The following is a 20729-nucleotide window of genomic DNA, read 5'->3' on the forward strand; positions in this document are numbered from 1 at the left end:
GGTGGGGTTAATTTATGCGATCCAACTTTTAAATTTAGAAGATAGAAATATTCTGTTAAATCTCTTGGCAGTTAATCGGAACTTCGGTGTACCATACCGGATTGATAGATTGATATATTCTATAGCTTATTTAATCTGAAAAGGCAATTGGAATTCCATGATAAGCAGGAGGTTTTTTTTTTTTTTTTTCATTATTAAATTGTTGTATTATTTGGTGGGAAGATATGCAAGCCCACCGGTGATTTGGAACTCATGGATTTTGGGACCCCAGTTTTCAAAAAGTGAACATTTGAAATCCAAGTTTTTAACTTTCGATTTAGACAGATCAAAAACAAAATCACGTTTTATAAGCTTAAATGCTCCTTTTAAAAAAAATAAATAAATAATAGGGATGCATGCCACATTTTCCTTTGTTTTTATTATTACTACTATTAAGAGGAATAAAAAAGCTTGCACACACAAAGAAAGGATTGATGAAATACATATAACACTATGAAATACATATGATTGGAAACACGGCAGTGTAAGCATGCTGCTTCGTTTACCGCGGATGTTTGACTCTGACGAAAGCATAAGAATAGAAAAGAATAGAATTAAATTGTTCGCCAGCTGATTCGTGATCTTGAATCAGGGAGTCGAGGGAGAGGGGAAGTAATCTGATTCTAGTTTTCGATTACAAGGGTCAAAGCTTTTAAAGCAAGTGAACACCACGAAAACGTGTAGAAAAATGGGCAGGGCTGTTCATACATAACTAGTTTCCCTAATTGAACAACCATGAATTACATGATCTCAAATCCTCATTTAAATGTCTCACAGAAGCAAGACTTCGGTCACTTCATTATGGGAAGTGGATTCTCTTTAGCTGTTGGGGTGATTCAGATTCAAAATGAAAATATAGGAAAACTACAATGCAGTAATTAATATATCAGGATAATAGGCCTCAGAACAGTCACCTGCCAAGCATATTAGCAGCTGACCGACCAGCTCTGTCGCTGCCATTATCATCTTCTAGTTCAATCCCATCATAACATAGGCCATTATTGTTCACACTAACTTCAGAACTACCATTGCTGCTCGTGGCAAGAGGAGAGTCTGAAACACTAATAGCTCTACTTCCTGCAGGCCCGGACCTTACACTGTACATAGACGACGCTGGAATATTTGTCATCAGTGGCCGTAAGTTCCCTGGAATGCTCCGCCTTATATCCTGCTTGAGGGAAACTTGAATCAGAAAATTGAGTTTGAAAATGAGAAGGAAACAAGTGCTGAGTCTTTAAAGTAGAGTAAATATGCCTCGTCTTGACATGAAACAGGGATGAGCATGACATGCCAGAGTTATCATAATCTGCGGAACTTATACATACCATATGCTTTATAGCCATATCTAGGGATTTCTTTGAGAGCGTCCTTCCAAAGCCCGAACCGTCTGGGGATGAGGATGACTTCCCTGAGAGATTACCGTGAGGAGATTGTTTGTCATCTAGCTTTGGTGGTGCCAGTTTCCGCGTGTTTATTACCCTTTCAACCATTTTTGTTCCAATTAAGACTGGGCTCACATTGTCATTGACTTTAGAATACCCACAACTTACAGTTGGAACAGAACTACCACTGGCATGAAGCATGCCAATGGGCCCTCGTCCTCTTGAAGGAGAGCATGATTGCCTTCTTGGTCTTCCATTAGAACCAGGCTCGATGGAGGAAGATCGAGAACTTGGTTGTCCAGGCCTACCCCTTGGGGCTGATAGTGGCCTTTCAGGAACTGATGTCCTTAAATTTGGTGGAGCATCAAGTGAGAAACCAGGCATCTCTGAGGGTTTCCATGGTCTGGACTTTACCGTTGGGGAAGTGCCACGTGATGGCACGGGATTTCTTGATGTCATTGGAGCTGGCTTTGAAACTGAAGAAGACGACTTAGTTAGTGAAGCAGAAATACTAGGAGCACTCGATGATGTGGATGGTCGCCTGGTAGGTGTTGCGGCCCTAGATGTGGAAGTGGATGAAGGTAAAGTGGGTCTAGCAGTTGGAGTTGAAGGCCTTGCTGTAGACCTAGATAAAGGTGTAGAGGATCTTGCTGGTACTATGGGCTTAACTGCAGGAACTATGGGCTTAGTTGAAGGCAAGGTCGCCCTTGATGTAGGTGTTGAGGGTCTTGAAGGTTTAGATCCCATGGTCAACGTGGGGCGCCCAGTTGGTGTGGCAGGTCTTGATCCTGGACCCCCTGATGATGAAGGCCTGCGAGTCCCCGCACTTGAAGTGTTCAATCCAAGGGAGGAAGCTGCTTGTTTAGATACTAAGTTGCTCCTTGTAGCAGGCTCTGGCTGTAGGCTTGCTAACTATAACACAAACATAGGAATGACTTGGGTCATGAATGCAAGCATAATGGTACCCCCAATATACTAAATAGCGGACCGCCATTAAAATTTCCTCATGACCATGGAATTTCAAAAGACTAATATAGATTTGAGATTTTTTTTTTTGGGGGGGGGGGGGGGAAAGACAATCTTGAACTTCAATGGAAAGAAAAGTCTTAAAATTGCTTTGTACTTCGTTTTTTTTTATCAGTAAACAAGATTTATTGGTCAAGAGAATAGGCAAAAGCCTAAGTATACGGGACATATACAAGAGCAAAAAATTGATCGTACTTCTAAAACGTGTTATTTATTATAGTCATGTTAAGAAAGGTGACAATTTAAATGCAAGCAATCGCAATACCACCCTGTCAGACCTGTAATATATTAATTGCTTCAAAAAAGTAGAGTGGTCTGACGAATGCATAAGTGAAATTCTGAACCTCAACCAACCATCAATTACTAAGGATGGAAGTTTTAGCAAAACCTATAAAATTGTAAATGCTGCTTACCCTAGATTTCAGCACAGTGGGGCGAGCCTTTGGGGTACCAAGCTGACTCTTCTTGGTCTTTTGTGATTCCACCTCCAAAGAAGGAAAAAGAGGTGTACCAGGAGGGGTTAGAAGCCTGCAAATAGAATAAAATTCTATTAGGACCGACTTATTTAACACTTAACTCGAACCTTGTTACACATCCGTGAAAAAAATAACCTGAATCTGATAAATTCACTCGTTGAAGGACCAGAGACAGTTTCATTTGCATAAGCAATACTTCTGATAAATTCATTTGCATAAGCAAGACTTGTAATAAATTGATTTCACTCTGAATTACATCTGTGCTAATGATGATAATAACATGAGAAAACGACAAACCCAATTCAAATTAGTTAAATCTCCAAATATGTTTACCGATAAAAAAAGAGAGAGAGATGCTTTAGCCACAAAGATATCCTACAAATTTAACTCTGACATGATGATACCTTAGATTGTAAAGCTACTTTTATTGCAAAGTAGATCTAGCGTATTATATGAAGCTATGTACTTTTGTAAAATCTTTTTGTAGTTGTAGCACTTTTAAAAAAATAGTAGAAGTTACAATACAAATATAAAAGGAAATGCCCGCATTACCAGTCATAGTCATTTTTATCATTGTCAGAATTGAGGAAATCATCAGCACCGGTCTTGCGGGCTGGTGCAGTAGTCGATGTTGAAATATTAAATATGGGAGAAGTTCCGGGTTTTGATCCTGCAATTCGAACAAACACAATGTTAATCATCAAGACCAATCGCTCTATCTGAACTCAGCAAGATTTCGTACAAATGAAGCAAAAACAGAACCCCGTTATCAGCAGAATAGGAGAAGGATAGAAACCCTGTAGAGATCCATTAGCAAGATATATATATATTTATATATATATATATATATTCTGTAATTCTACATTCTATGAATAACATCGAAGTTACAACACTAATTCTACATGGTGCACTATTTAAGCCCTCAGAAGCACAAAATTCCCCAACATCGCTTGAAGAAATACGTACCTAATGGCGCATCGAACTCTTCCGAGTTGTCTAGAAGAAGATCATCCCGTTCTTTCTCGCACTTCTTCATCTCAAGGAACAAGGCGAGTTCTTCTTCCTTCTCCTTCATCATTGAAGCCCTCAGAGCCAACTGCTGCTGCCTCTGCCTTATCGTAGCTTGCATTTGCGAATCCTGAGACCTAAAACTCCGATTCATCTCCAATACCTAGCTCACAACCCCAATAATAGAAACCAAACAAAATCAGACCAAAGTAAAGAAAGCCTCAAAGCGCTGACAGAAAACGTATTTTAGCTTATCAAGTCTCTAACCACCGCAACAATTTCTAAAACACCAGACGCACCGTTTTGCTCATCATCCTTCTTTCTCCGATCCACAATCAACAACAATCTGGATCTGAGACGGAAGCATAATCTACCACATTTCGCAAGTCATACTTAGAATCAGAACTTTGACCTCATCCAATGCCAGGGGCTTGCAGAAAATTTTGAAAGCTTGAGAGAGAGAATAGCTACAGCTCGAGAATGCCGCCATCGTAGCAAAGCAAAGATGAAGCCTATAGGAGATAGAGATCGAAGGAATCGCCAATGCAGCTGAACGAAGCCGAAGACATATATATAGAGAGAGAGAGAGAGAGAGAGAGAGAGAGAGAGAGATCGGGATCGGGATCTCACAGTAGAGAGAGAAGGAGGGGTGGGTGAGTTGCATGTAATGGTAAATATATGGGGACTGGAGACCGAAACGGAGAAACTAGAGGGAGACGGACGGACCTATGTTACATCTCGCATCGCGTGGTTTTTATCACTTTATTGAAGCTTAAAGGCAACGTTTTGAGGTTGAGCATTTGGGTGGGCTTATCATACTCTTCCAAAGTTTCAAAGCCTATCATTTTTTTTAACGGATATTTTTAAAGACACAAAACTTCTATATTTGATAACATTTTATAACTAATTTGATTTTATAATAGATAATTACATAAATTTGAAAATGGCAGAGTTTTTAATTTAACGCGACAATAAAACCACAAATTCATTTTGAACTGTAACAGCAAAATGTTTTTAGTAGGATGAGACGGTGGGGCAATCATAATGTTGACGGTGGACGAAGCCTTTTTCTATACAAAATAATTGAACTATCACATGCTGGCTCAGAAAAAGAAATGCCCAATTATTAGAACCATTCTGAGTAGTCAATGCCACCATCGGCATCATTCTCTGAATGTGACCACCAAGCGGAAATAATTATTTTATTTTAGAAAAATATATATTGTTACTACAAAATATAGATTTTCAATATAATTCGTTATGGGATATAAATGAGAAAATGGGATGAAAATGAGAAAATATAATTTAATAAATAGTTTTGTGTGTGTGTGTGTTTTTTTTTTTTTTTTATATTTTTAAGAATTTGAGTAAGATGAATTTTATGTTTATATGCTTGGGATTTAAATGAGATGAAACCAGAAAACATCTCATGGTTTTTAGTTGCCCACACATGACCTAAATACCTCAATTCATGATTTTACTTTATATTTCTAAAACTTTGTTTTAACTTGATTTTAATTAGGGCTGAAACTCGGCCCGTCACAACCAAGTTTACATTCAATCCGACCCGACCCGCTCTATTTATGGCGCCAGACTTAATCAACTTGACCCTATTAAAATAGACTCGGGTCGAACCCGTATGACCCGACCTTTACCAAACAAAAAAATACCTAACTTTCTGGACATCAATTTATCTAAGATCTAAGCTTCAAATTACAATATCAATCTCCATTGATCTGAGATTCTTATTAATCTCAAGAAAAAATCCCAAAAAACAAAAAATGAAAAGAGCAAATTTTACAGAAGTCATTCGGATGCAGTCGTTTGCAGAAGCGGTAGTAGCAAACAAGAATAGTAGATATTCATTATTTCTCGTCGCCCTCATTCTTGACCATGTTAAAGTAAACATTCTTGTCCTTGTTGGAAGCAATCACCCGATGCTAGTCCCTCACATTGTGCTTCTTCAAGTACTTGAGATACCTTTGAGAGAAGTTGCTGTCAGAGGTGATAGAGATTTTGCTATTTTCGCGAACGACGGTGATGGATTCACAGAGAGCGCCAGCCTTGCCTCCGACCTTGATCCCTGGAGGAACTTCTCAAGTGAGGCAAGATCCATGATCTTTTCCTCAACTGGCTTCGTGTAGTCAATCACGAATGTGGCTCCATTCTTCTTCCCCTTCAATCCCACCGTTGTTGCCTCGTGACTTATTTTCGCTGTGATTCTTCACTCCACAAACATGAGAGATAAGGGAAAGGTTTTTCGCTCGGGACTTGGAGTTGGGGGTGGCTAGGGTTTGATAAGTTTGTATTTATATTCAGACAGGTTGACACTAATGTAAACAACCTGCGTAATTAGTCGGGTTGGAAACCGATCAGATAACGACTAGATAACGACCAGATAAAAGCCGGGTCGGTTCAAGTCATTTTAAACGGGTCCAACGGGTTTTCGGGTAATCTGCAAAACCCTAATTTTAATGCTATATTCGGACATGATAATTTTCATAAAATAATTAAACTATTTCGATAAGTGCTAATAAAATCACGATGAATTTTAGAAAATCAAATTATCATCTCCAAACCCTATCAATTGATATATTCATAGAAAAAAAAATACAAAGATACAACATTTTTTACAAGAAAAATACTATACATAAACTTCACTCTTGCACACCACTTAACTAATATGCAAAATATGAAGTTTATGTGTAGGATAACTTTTTTTACAAATTCTATAAAACAAAAATATAAATAAAAAGAATGGTGTCTTCTGTTACTGCAACTTTCATTCATCCGCACGCAAAACAAACACAAGCACCAAGCCAGGGAGAGAGAGAGAGGTTGTGATCAGCATCTTATATATCAGACGGCTATGATTATTCCATTTTTTTTCTTTTTGCTTTTTTCTTTTTTCTTTTTAATGCAACTTGCGATTCATTCTACGTTTATTCTTTATACTTCTTCGGGGAGCATTTACTGTTCACAGATACGCAAAACGATCAATGAGAGCTTCGATCTTCAGCAAAGAGATCGATTCCTAGATTATTATTATTATTATTTTCTTTTTTTACAGCTGAGAGTAATTTTCAGAGAAACGAAGGGTCTGGGGGTGTTTAACGAGGTCGTTTAATGGCGGGGAAGATGCGGAGAGACGGAAGCAGTAGCAGCAGTGGTAGCGGCGATACGAATAGCAATAGCAGAGGGGAAAGCGTAGTGACAGACTGCGGTAGGCGCAAGAGCTCTTGCGGCTATTGCAGATCCCCCAATCGCTCCAGCATCACTCACGGTCCGTCATTCTTTCTCAATTGATGTTCTTCTTGAAGAACAGACGTATACGTTTGCTCAGTTGTTAGCTTGTGAATTGGTTGTGATTGAACAAAACGTTTGCTTAAAATCTACCATTTTTTATTGAGTTGTTTGAGTTTGCCCGGGGTTGATTTTTCTTTTGTATTTTAATTCGTTGATAAGTATTGAGAAATAGTGCGTTCTGCTGGGTTTTGGAGGAATTAGTAGTTCATTTCTATGCGTAAATACTTGGATACTTCCGAGGTGAGATTCATGTGTTAATTTTGCTAAACTCTGAGGGTTGAGCAGTGAGGGCAGCTGTGAGAATTTGCGAATCCACAATAAATAATGGAGCTTTGTAAACGTTCTTAACTCCTTTAACATTGTCTGTTAGCATTATTTGATGGATCAGTGGAAGAGACTAGATGGGCTATAAGGCCCAAACCATATGGTCTATACTCCAAAAGGACTAGGCACTGATACAATTGGAGCTCCATTGGAATATTATAAAAAGCAATAACTTCTCATTCTTAAGCACTATGAGATCTCATGCACCACCTACCCTTATCCTTATCATACGGGGTATCACAATCTCCCCCCCTCCCTTAAATTCCGGATGTCCTTGTCTGGCTAGTCCATCGTAGGCGGCACGGCTTAAGTTCCACATTTATGGTTGGGATAGACTTTGATACTATTTGTAAAACTCCAATAGAAGGCACAAACCACGTGGCCTATACTCGAAAAGGACTAGTCAATGATACTATTAGAGCCCCATTGGAATATTATAAAGAGTGAGAACTTCTCATTCCCAAGTAATATGGAATCTTATATACCATCTACTATTATCCTTATCATATGGGGTATCACATGGGTGATACGTATGTTGTCAGGAAATTTCCAGCGTAGGCAGTGACTCGTGCATATAGATACAAAGAAACTTTTTGTTATTATTTCATGGCTTGAGTTTCCCAATAGGATTTTGAAAACCAAATAAAATAGCTGTTGCACCCACACACACAAACATACAAGCGGGTGAGTGCACGCACATGTGAACAACCTTGCGTGTTTCTATCTTCATTCTGTGTCTAAAAGAAATGTAAATAAGGCAAAACATTTATAATTTCGCTTTCTTTCTTTCTTTTCTACTGTTTTGCAGGTTTATGGGCACATAGCATTACTGTTGATGATTATCAAGGTTGGTGAATATGGCTTCTTGCTCCATTTTGAAAAAACAAACACTTGTTATTTGCACTCGGATGCGTAGAGCTTCAGAATGCGTTTAATACCATCTTAGTCAATTGAATTTTATGTCAGAAAAGGTCGCAAGTCATCATTGTTACCAACAGAAAATTTGTGGTGGCGCGTTGTTGCTGTCCACTGCCAAGTCTTTGCCTCAATCCCCAGAGGGCCTAGTGATGCTATTGAGGGCCTTCGCATATCTTTGAAAGAGACTGAGAATAAATAGGTCCTAGAGAAAAAATTTAGTTTGTTTTGCTATGTTAAAGGTTAGATTTTTTTTTTAATAAGTAATCAAGGATTTTATTGATGAAGTCAATAAGCATAGCCTGCGTAAACAGGATGTATACAAGAAAGACGCTAAGTAGGAGTGACAACCTATCAAAGGAAAGGTTAGATTTAGGGTTTTTCCATGTATACTTCCTGCGTACTTGGGCTTTGCCTATTTACTTGATCAAATAAAATCTTATCTTACCTATGAAAAAAAGGTTAGATCTTTTTTATGATAACTTATTGTGCCGTCCATGCCCTAATTAAGTTGGACATTTAGCGTGAGTAATGATATTGCTACAAGTGCATCTCAAGAGTGTACGGATGCATATTGTGACATTGCAATGCATATTAAAGAATTTCACTTCTCTCTTGTTTTCTGATTTGGTAGTTTTCAGTGCTTTACAACCATAAAAAAGATGTTTATTAATTTATATTTTAGGATTTCAGCACTTTTGCTGGTTAGAACTATATGTTGACTGCCCTTTTCGTAAATCTAATGGTCTTTTGGTAGATCTTCTTGACCGAGGTTGGAGGAGATCTGGCTTCTTTGTCTACAAACCTGAGATGGAAACGACATGCTGCCCTGCTTATACTATTCGTCTAAGGGCAGCTGATTTTATTCCTTATAAGGAACAACTTCGAGTGTCTAGACGAATGCAAAGGTTAGCTAAGCTTTTGAATTTTAAGTCAGTTGCAACTCAATTTCCCTTATTAGCTTATATTTTACTATGTAGGACCTCTTTTATGTTTTGCTTTAATTGAATATCTTGTCTTTACTTCCATATAACTTCCCTAGAAAATTTGAGCTACCCTGGTTGCCAAGTATCATGAATGTAAAGAGTTGAAAGGGGTGTATTTTGTCCTTTATCAGACAATCTAACATTGGAAGTTAAAATGATCTCATATTGCTTGTGTTTCTTCCCCTATTATTTTTTTGGATATCTGATGGTTTTGCCCCCTATAAATTTGTTGAATATCTTCTCACTTATTGCCCATATTGATGGGATTTCTTTTCTATCTGGGTCTTCTTACGGATTTTTATAGATTGTGGCCTAGCTGATGACGTCCACCATCAATATCAGCTGACTACTTTGCTCGATGTTGCTAGTTAGTTATTGTTTCTATGCACCGATTACCTTTGGTCTGAATTTTGTTCCATAAAGGGTACTGACAGCTTTATGTGTCTAGGTTCTTAGATGGCACATTGGATATTATGAAACCAGTTGAGCCAATAAATACTTCTAAGGATGATATATCCAGCCTTGCTGGTAATGAAGTTTCTAGCTCGTTCACAAAGGAATCCTTGCCCAGTAACAATGGAACGAATAATGGAGCAGAACAAGTATTGCATTATTTGTCCGATCAAATTGACAATGCAGTACGCCTATGCAAGGAAAGTGGCGAATTTATATACGACATCCAATTACCAAAATCATCTGTCAAAAAAGTTTTACCAGCCAAACGGAAGATACTAGTTGAAGGATCAGAAGATCTGCTTTACTCTAGCAATATTTCATTCCAAATAGCAGCTGCTATAAGGCGGGCACAATCATGTGATAACCACGAGTTAAGACAATCAAGACATTCTGCAGAAGAAAATGAGTTGTCTCCAAATGTTATTGCAGAAAAACTGGCAAGTTCTTTGAGTCAACCAATAAAAACTTCAAATCTATTAATCAGGGCTTGCAATGGACATATAAACTTTTATTCTCCTGGAAGCCAACTGTCATCTAATAATAGTGTTCAAACTCAAGCGGTTTCAAAATCTGCAGCAGGTCATGCATCTAAAAAGCAATGCTTGAAGAACTCTGAACAACCTCAGGGGAAAGGACGGAGGCTCGAGATCTATTTGAAAAGGTCCTGCTTTGATCCTCAAGAATTTGCTTTATACAGAAAATATCAGATTAAAGTGCATAAGGATTCACCAGATCGTGTTACTGAAAGCTCATACTGCAATTTTTTGGTAGACACTCCGTTAGTATTTGTTCCACCAACTGGTGACGGTACTGTTCCTCAATGTGGCTTTGGTTCTTTTCATCAGCAGTATGTGATTGATGGTAGGCTAGTTGCAGTTGGTGTAATAGATATCCTTCCCAGATGTTTGTCAAGTAAATACTTGTTCTGGGACCCAGACTTTGCCTCCCTATCACTAGGGAAGTACACAGCCCTGCAAGAAATAGGTTGGGTGAGAGAGAATCAAGTCCATTGCCCTACTCTTCAGTATTACTATCTTGGGTATTATATTCATTCCTGCAGCAAGATGAGATATAAAGCAGCGTATCACCCGTCTGAGCTTCTCTGTCCTCTTCGTTACCAGTAAGTTCTGTATCTATCAACTTTTTGAATACCCTATTCTTTTTTATCTTACTAAGGTCTGTACCGGAATGCTGGTCACCCCCACACTCTACACACCATTTAAAAAATATATGATTTTACTCATTTATCCTCGTGTTTCATGAAATATGAAACATGAGGGTAAAAAAATACATTCACATATTTTTAAGTGGTGTGCAGGAGTGTGAAGCTTATGTATAGAATTTTTCTTTCCAAATTGCTAGCACTCTGAGGAAAACCAGGGTTCATTCTCCATTATCTCCATAATCCCTGGAAACTTGTTATAATGCCTATTTACCTAGAGAACAGATAACATGGTTACACTAGATCATTTAAAACATATAAAAAAAGATGAGGATTAAAGTTTTCCTTTCAGACATCCAGATGTCGGATGCCTTCCTGCACCACGTGGGTCCTGCTCACTTTCTGCTTTGCCTCTGTTGCATTCAAAGTTTCAGATTGAGCTGACAAGCTGAAATCTTGTCTCCAGGTGGATTCCCTTTAATGTTGCAAGGCCTTTGCTTGACAGAAAGCCATATGTAGTCTTATCAGATTTTGCAACTTTAAAGAATGGAGAGTCCTCGCCACCTCATGTTTCTGAAGATTTCATAGAAATGCAACGATATGACATTCACCAAGACTCGAATGATCTTGGGGTAGAAATGATTGACCCTGAATATGGAAGCTCCGATGATGAACCATGCTTAGAAAGCAGTGATGTCGCTTCTATTGAAAGAGAAGATGGTGACATCAGTGATATTTTAATTGAAGTGGAGGGATCTCGCTTGAGATACAAGGTATGTGTAAGCATTTCCTGGTGCACTGATGACTCCGGACCATCTTATTATTCTAAGGGCAGATGGCACACGTCCATCTCAATTCCTCCACGGATGAGGCTATAGGAAACTCATGAATTACATTTTAGATTTTTTATTAATTTCTCTATATAGCAAAATATTGATTATGTAGAAAACATTAATTATTAAAATAATAGGTCAGCCACCCAAAGATGGAGTCCTGGCTCTGCATCTAACTGAATATGGTTATCTGATTGTTAGCAATGTTGCTGGTTTCTAGTGTTCCTCTGTAGGTTCAGATCACTTGCTACCACCAACAGAAGGCCGCTCGTACACTGGCATGATATAGTTATATAGAGCTAAACCTGCGTCCAATGCAAGGGATTACCATCCAGCTGAACTCTTTTTCAAGTTCTTCATGCATTTACTCACTTGGATATTGTATTTTTTTTTTTTTTTTACCTGAAGGATATACAAGAAGCTTATGGTGCGACGAGAGGGGGTTACTTGGAATCTCGGTTGCAATCTCGGTTGCACAGATACATGAAGGTTGTGGGTGCAGAGCTTTCCAAGCGAATGGTTTTTTCAGTTGGATGATTTTGATTCTTTGGGAAAGGGCACTCCCTCGAGTTTCATCTCAAGTAAGAGATGTATGGTACAGGATGCAAGCTCGGGTTTAACTGCTGGAGTTGTATGTTCACCATATTGGGAGCTAGAAAGTGCAATTTCATTATTACTTAGTCGGGTGATTTATTTTAATTGATCCATCGCCCATTTCCAATGATGAAGTACAGATTTTAATCGTGGTTTAAGCAACATGTTTGCCTGTGTTTCGCTTGTCTGATAAAATGAAGTGGATTTTTTTTTATACAACCCGACGTTTGCATATATTTGGCACTGCAATATATTTAACTCTTGATTAATACACAGGAAAAAAAGAGTTCCAGTAGATTGAATGTGCCATCTCATATGATAAGGATATGGGTAAGTGGTGTATGAAATTTTATATTGTTTGGGAATGAGAAATTCTTGTTCTTTATAAGGTTCTAATGAGTTTCAATTGTATTATTAACTAATCCTTTTGAAGTATAGGTTATGTGGTATAAGTTTTATATTGGGGCATTACAAATGGTATCAGAGCCTATTCCAACAAAAAAATGTGGGACTTGAGCTATGCCACCTACGATGGATTGACCCAACAAGGATTTTGAGAATTTAAGCGGGGGAGATTGTGACATCCCATATAATAAGGATCAGAGTAATTGGTGTATGAGATTCTACATTATTTAAAAATGAGAAGTTTTTACTATTTATAAAATTTTAATGAGATTTTAATTGTACCATTGATTATTCTTTTTAGAATATAGGCTACATAACTTAAGATTTCCATTGAATTATTAAATTAAACTTTTGGTTCTTCAATGTACAAGGAGTTTAAAGTCTGCCAATTGAATGGCAGTTTCATATGACAAAATTTCAGTCTAAATCAGAGATATCAACTCAACGTCTCTCAACCAATGTAAGAAGTGAAATGAAGTCATTTATAGGACATCAACAAGCTTACGTCACGAGGTACCTTAAGAACCGATTAAAAGTGGCAGCAATCTAAGGCCTTGTTTGTTTTTGTATATGGGATGAATTGAAATTAATGTTAAAAGTTAAATAAAATATTATTAAAATATATTTTTTTAATATTAATTTTATTTTAAATTATAAAAAAATTAAATTGTTTATTTTATTTTATAAAAATTTAAAATAATTGCAATAATTAGATGAAATGAAATAATTGAAATAAATTGAAAAAACAAATGAAGGTTTAATATTAAATTATTTTTAACATTAAACCTTCATTTAAAAATATTATTTTTAAATTAAACCTTCATTTTTTAATATTATTTTTATTTTAAAATTTTAAAATATTAAATTATTTATTTTATTTTATATGAACTCAAGAAAGTTATAATAATTAGATAAGATAAAATGAGTTGAAAAAAATTAAATTGTTTATTTTATTTTATAAAAATTTAAAATAATTGTAATAATTAGATGAAATGAAATAATTGAAATAAATTGAAAAAACAAATGAAGGTTTAATATTAAATTATTTTTAATATTAAACCTTCATTTAAAAATATTATTTTTAAATTAAACCTTCATTTTTTTAATATTATTTTTATTTTAAAATATTAAAATATTTATTTTATTTTATATGAACTTAAGAAAGTTATAATAATTAGATAAGATAAAATGAGTTGAAAAAAATTATAAAAACAACGAGACTTTAGTATTACTGGTGTGAGTTCATAAAGAATAGATAACAAGGTTCGTATGAGAAGACAACTACAGGGCAGCAGCTACACTCAACTCGACATTGGGAGTTGAATAGCAACTGACCAATTCAAAAAGTAACACGGTATTCATCGGATGCCCGAAGAACAACAAAATTATTGGAATCAACAACAAATACTTTTCATTAATTTTTTTTAAAAGGAAATACTTCCATTACTGACAGTTGGGCCAGCATCCGAAATTAGGAATTACAAGTTCGCATTTCACATGAGTTGAAATATCAAATAAGAACACTGGGGATTTAAAGAATGTACAATTGAAAATGGAGTTGTCAAGCATCATCTGAATCACTGCCACCAATATGTGCTCCATGGCTTACCCAGTAATTGCTTCCATCAGGACCTGATACCTTGTACCTGCTCAAAAATAATGAACTCTACAACCATCATTAACCCATAATAATAATAATAATATATAAAATCAGAATTTTCTTTCTCCAAATATCTACTGACCGCTCAAGCACAGATTTTCCTTCCTTGTACTTCTGGCTCTTTTCGTGGGCAGTCTCCTGAAAAAGAAAAAAGGAAACAAAAACCAAACCCATCAAAACAGCTATCACAGAACAAATATAGACTAGAAATTTTGTAAGTCGCTGCCTCTAAATCTTACATATTTCCACCCTACTATCGATCCACATCCAACACAAAATATGTCTGCAACAATGTGCAACCCAGTCATCATCATTCTCTCCTCTTTTTCACCAACAGACACATTCACTCTGTCAAGAATAGGAGATGAGAATGAAACCAAAAAGAAAACGCATCAATTATTATGATTTCTAATAAGCATGTGAGTGGGGCTGGCCATATTAATCATCTCCTCCAGGAATATCGCATTTACTCAGATCATCTAAAGATCGAAAATGATACAAAAAACATAGGTGCAAGTAAAGAAAAACAACTTTTTTACAGAAAACAAACCAAGTTCATTAAGCATATATGATAAGTAAAGCGTAAAGGCAACTGAGAAAATGTATATCTTCAGACAGTTCCAGAATGAGCATGATATGTACAAACTTGATCTTGTTCATGTCTCTTGAAGCACAAAACAGTAGTATGTTTCAATAGCACAGCATTTTCTTGGTCGGTCAGTACAATATTTGTAACTTGAAATTTCTGGCATTGGCAAGTTTTAGAGTTTTTGGTCCAATTCAAAGATAGCTATAGGCAGATTACTTGGTGTTATTGTATGATGATGATATGTCCAAAATTAAAGGAAACTTACACCTTCTTGAAGAGGTAAGCTTTCCCATGCTTGCATTGGAAAGACTGAATAAAAACAACACAAGCAGAACATGTAATCAGAACATCTGCTAATTATAGAACTCTCAATCAACATTTGTTGGACAGTGGAAATTAACATGTGGAAAGTAACTGGCGCCAATTAGTCCTGTTCAATTGTATTACTTGTGGTGATGCATATTCGTGCACATATACACATGGACTTGTGTATCTAAGCATAAAAGCATCTATGTGAGTTTGCAAGACACAATTATGGTCAGAATGTTATAGATGCTTTTCTCAAAAAGGAAAAATGACAAAGATACTTCTCCCTGATTAGAAACATTCCTGAAGTTTTGAGAAAGTCGTTTATGCTCCCTCTGTATGCATGCAGTTCATACAACTAGAAACTGATTAAAAATCATTTTGATTGGTTAAGAAACACAAGTTGAAGACACAAACATACAAGAAATGCACTTCTCAATTTAAAAACATACCCAAATTTTAATACTGTTGGGGATGGTTACTATCATCACACCCCATTGAGATTTTTTCATAGGTATTTTACCTCATTAAGGGCGTGTTTGGATAATGAGATGAGATGAGATGAGATGAATATAAAATGTTTAATGGGTTTGAGAAAGGAGAGAAAAAGTTGAATATAAATATTATAAAGTTAAAAAATTATTTGAATATTATTTTTGAATATTATTTTTATTTTAAAAATTGAAAAAGTTGTATTGTCTTTTGTGTTTTGTTTGGAAGTTTCAAAAAGTTGTAATGACTAGATGAAAAAGTATAAAATTTAAAAATTTGAAATTGAAATGTTTTGTATTTGAGTGATGTTTGAGAATGAATTATGAGAAGTTTCGAGATGAAATGAGATGTTCTCAAATTATCTCACTTTCCAAACATGGCCTAAGATACAGAACGTAAAGACGTGATATCCGACAATGAAGCATTAGAATCCATTTAAACCCGAAATACAATTAAAAAAACAACCTGCTATGAAGAAATTAGAAACAGAGAGAGAGAAAGAGATAGATCCCCTGAGCTTCTAGATCACAAATAACTATATTGTATCGGGAATGCAAGCAATCAGAATTCTAATCACAATATCCTAGATTACATTACTCGGGAAGCTTTATCAAGCTCGCTTTTGAGCGTACTTAAAAACAAGACATATATGTACATTACAACGAAATTTACAATCAAAAGACATAATCCCTGAATCAACCCTAATTTTGGAGGTCAAAACACTCCAACAGTCTGATCAATACTCAACCAAATAAGCAGATTTACCAATTACTTACTACCCATAATGAACGAAATACTGCTATGAATGATGATCACACACCTAAATAGTTTTTTTTTCTTCTCATTATTCAGTTCTTACCTTAGTTCTCCACAGTGATAAAAATACTACAAATCTTTTGTACTATCAATAGAGCTTACTAATAAAAAAAGATTATCGATAAACTAACTTATTAAAAAACGATACTACCATATGCAATTCAGTATTGATTATCACATAAACATGCCTTTAAATAAATGCAAGTACAAAATTCATCAAAGAGCAAACAAACAAATTGAAAAAAGGTATAACCAAGCAAATCAACAACACCCCGATGCAAATTCCATCGATGTCCCAAGTTAGAGACGTTTAACTAATTAAAAGAAGGCGAGTGATCAAAAGCAACCTTGGAAACGATGTCTTCAAAAAGTGCAAGATGGGTCCGGCAGTGCTTGCAGCTATAGATCTTCCCCTCGAGATTCACCACAAACAACCTCCCCATGCCTTCTCACAAAGATCTTATATAACCTAAATCTATCAAACAAAACCGAAGAGCGTATGAAAATATGAAAAATCAGAAGGAGGGTGGTCGTTGAGAAAGTGGACAGAAAAAAAAAACACTAGCTTGAATGAACAGGCACGTCCAAAGAAGATGAAGCAGTTGTGCCCGAAGAAAGCAAAAGGGAGACGAGAGAGAAGAAAACTAGATTCGCTGAATATTATTACCCCTGCTTTCGGCCTTTCGATGTAGGCTGTAGTTGCAATAAACGCGGACCGAGAAGTGATCACATTTCATCCGTTTAAATTACTGACTCTGTAAAAAGACAAGACGTGTATACTACGGTTTTTTTGTTCTCTTTCTCCCGAGGCTAGATTATTTGGGTAGGTCTGGTCATAGCTTTTCTTTGGAAAACGCAACAGTTCAGCACAAGAATAATGCTAGCCCGGCACATTTTATCTCTCATTTTAATCGCTCGTAATTTAGGAAGCCAACATATTTTAATATTTTTTAAATATTTTCGTATTATTAAAAATATTCTATATATCAAAAGTAATAAATTATCTCCGTATCAAAATCTTTTTAAAAGTTATTATAATATTTATCACTATATTATATAAATAAAAAATAAAATTACTATAATATTTATTATTATATATAAATAAAAAATAAAATCACTATTTATAAAATCACTATAATATATAAATAAAAATAAAATCACTATAATATGTATCAAAGTCTTTCCAAAAATCACTATAATATTTATCACTATACTATATAAATAAAAAATAAAATCACTATAATATTTATCACTATTATATATAAATAAAAAATAAAATCACTATAATATATAAATAAAAAATAAAATCAATATTATATATAAATAAAAAATAAAATCAATATAATATATAAATAAAAAATAAAATCACTATAATATATAAATAAAAAATAAAATCACTATAATATATAAATAAAAAATAAAATCACTATAATATTTATTACTGTAATATATAAATAAAAAATAAAATCAATATTATATATAAATAAAAAATAAAATCAATATAATATATAAATAAAAAAATAAAATCACTATCATATATAATAAAAAATAAAATCACTATAATATTTATCACTATTATATATAAATAAAAAATAAAATCACTATAATATATGAATAAAAAATAAAATCACTATAATATTTATTACTATTATTTATAAATTAAAAATAAAATCATTATAATATTTATCATTATTATTTATAAAAATAAAATAAAATCACTACAATATTTATTAATATTAAAAAATTACTATAATAAAATCACTATAATATTTATTACTAAAAATAAAATCACTATAATTTTTATGAGATCCACACATTTTTCAACTACCTATCTAAAATTCAATAACTCAACATACTTCACACATCCAAACAACTCAAAATACTCTCAATGAGACCCACAAACTCATTCCAATCTCTACTCATAACTATTCACAAACATTCTCAACACTTCTCAAGTATTCTCACTACCCAAACATACCCTTAATTAAAAAGTGATTTAATTTTTCTTTTTAATTTTTTTCTTTTTACTCATTAATTAATGAAGTGATTATTAATATATTAATATTTTTTATATTATTAAAAAATTAAAAAAAAATTACGTAATGAGACGATTACTGTTGAACAGCACCTAACATTGAACGAAAGATTTTAGAAATCAAAAATATTATTTATATTTAAATAATGCTACCTACAATATCAAGATGGGCAACTCGTGTAATCTTTGTAAATAAATGAATGAATTTTAAATTTACTATTTTTTAACGGTAGAATTTATGTTTTTAAAGGGTGTATTCGAGTTTTTGCGTTTTAAAATTGTATCTAATATTATTTTATATATTTATAATTTTATTTATATAATTATATGTGATAAAAATTTTAAATATAAAGATTTTAAAATCTTAAATTCGGATTGAATAAAAAATTGATAATAAATATTGACTTAAGGGATGTTTGAAAATAGTTTTGATCTCATCCCATTCTATGTCATTCCATCACATTTTCTTTCCAAACACTTCTTAAATATAAATACTTTCAAACTAATCATTATAATTTTTTTCAAACAAAAAACAATTCAAAAATTTTCAAATCTCAAAATAAAAATTATATTATAATAATAACTTAATTTTATAATATTTTTTATTCAAATTTTTCTATCATATTTCTTAAAATCTCATAAGACATTAAGGACTCCTTTGGATGATGAGATTAGATGAGATAATTTTAAATGAATTGAATAAAATATTGTTATAATATTATTATTTAATATTATTATTTTAAAATTTGAAAAAATCGAATTATTTATTATATTTTATGTAGTAATTTAAAAAAGTTATAATAATTAAATGAAATGAGATGAGATTATTTCTCTATTCAAACATAAACTATCTCACTACTATTCACAAATTATCTTACTAATATTTATAAAATTTTCATCTAATCTTATTTTCCAAACATCACCTGCGACACTCTTTAGGTGAATTGCATAATAAATAGACAAAATTAGTGGTGGTGTCACTTCCCACGCTCAAATTATTTACTCCTCTATTTTATTATTATTTTCACAAGTAATGGAGTGCCCAAAAAAGTGGAATAATTATTATACATGAATAGTTATTCCAATTGCAAGCTCTAATATAGTGCTAAACATGTCACGAGAGTTCTTACTCAAACTCCGAAACGAATGCTTTGTCCAGCTCCTAATTTTGCTTGTACTAGTCCGTTAACAATTTTTTCTCCCTTGGAATCTGTGTAGAAACATCAGCTTTAAGTGTTTAGAACATTATCATTGGATTAATTAAAAGTTAAATTCAATGAGTATTTAGTTATTAAAGAGTAAAATATACTCACATTAAATTAGTCAAATTCAAAATATTTAAAATTTAGTTACAGTAACTTTTAAAAGTTTTTTCAAATTTAAAAGTTACTGTACATACATCAAATACATATTTTATTAAATATTTTTCTCTTCCTTTCTTTCTATCACATATTTTATCACAATTAATATATTAATTTGACTTAATGATATATTAATTTAATAAGAACATGATTATTAATTAACATATAATAAGTAGAATAGTAAAATATTATAAAATTAAATAAATTAATAATTAAATAAATTAAATATTTTTGAAATTATTAATTATTCATTATCATATAATGAATAAATGTATAATCTAATGTGGAGATTTAATGTGAATAACTAAAACCAAATTCAACTTATTATTTTATTATATAATGAAAAAATAACTATTCTAATGTGAAAATTTATGTAAATGAAATAGTCAAAAGTCAAATTTATCTTGTATTCATCAAAACTGTCACTTAATTTTGACTAATCCAATAAGATGCTCTTAGATCAATTTTTGGATCCTTGAGTAAAATAGAGATAAGTATTTAAACTCTATAATTATATGATATCTAAGATTCTCAAAATCTCTAAAGGGAGAACCCAAA

At 33.6% G+C, this 20729-nt stretch overlaps 3 protein-coding genes and 1 pseudogene across 4 annotated transcripts; 1 reads left to right on the top strand and 3 right to left on the bottom strand.

The window, feature by feature from the left end:
* Positions 1-479: 479 nt before the first annotated feature.
* LOC108980029 (flocculation protein FLO11-like) lies at positions 480-4746 on the bottom strand. Its single transcript, XM_018950842.2, has 6 exons — positions 4231-4746; positions 3890-4094; positions 3476-3593; positions 2861-2975; positions 1365-2333; positions 480-1207 (listed from the first exon to the last, which is right to left on the bottom strand). The coding sequence occupies exons 1-6, from the start codon at positions 4243-4245 to the stop codon at positions 950-952; spliced, it is 1680 nt and encodes a 559-aa protein (XP_018806387.2). The 5' UTR covers positions 4246-4746; the 3' UTR covers positions 480-949.
* Positions 4747-5796: 1050 nt separating this feature from the next.
* On the bottom strand, positions 5797-6721 carry LOC108980027 (annotated as a pseudogene).
* A 34-nt stretch (positions 6722-6755) lies between these two features.
* LOC108980033 (arginyl-tRNA--protein transferase 2-like) lies at positions 6756-12726 on the top strand. The gene is made up of 6 exons (XM_018950845.2): positions 6756-7214; positions 8370-8408; positions 9234-9384; positions 9911-11038; positions 11547-11853; positions 12322-12726. The coding sequence occupies exons 1-6, from the start codon at positions 7058-7060 to the stop codon at positions 12448-12450; spliced, it is 1911 nt and encodes a 636-aa protein (XP_018806390.2). The 5' UTR covers positions 6756-7057; the 3' UTR covers positions 12451-12726.
* A 1571-nt stretch (positions 12727-14297) lies between these two features.
* LOC108980035 (protein yippee-like) lies at positions 14298-17535 on the bottom strand. Of its 2 annotated transcripts, XM_018950848.2 has the most exons (6): positions 17443-17535; positions 17123-17250; positions 15427-15470; positions 14812-14920; positions 14655-14710; positions 14298-14558 (listed from the first exon to the last, which is right to left on the bottom strand). In XM_018950848.2, exons 2-6 carry the CDS (start codon positions 17216-17218, stop codon positions 14474-14476), a joined length of 390 nt encoding a protein of 129 aa, XP_018806393.1. In that variant the 5' UTR covers positions 17219-17250; positions 17443-17535; the 3' UTR covers positions 14298-14473. The 2 variants fall into 2 exon arrangements, with proteins under 2 accessions (XP_018806393.1, XP_035539076.1); XM_035683183.1 differs by having other exon boundaries at positions 17123-17465.
* Positions 17536-20729: the final 3194 nt, after the last annotated feature.

Source organism: Juglans regia, chromosome 12 (assembly GCF_001411555.2).
Source record: "Juglans regia cultivar Chandler chromosome 12, Walnut 2.0, whole genome shotgun sequence".
Taxonomy (NCBI): Eukaryota; Viridiplantae; Streptophyta; class Magnoliopsida; order Fagales; family Juglandaceae; genus Juglans; species Juglans regia.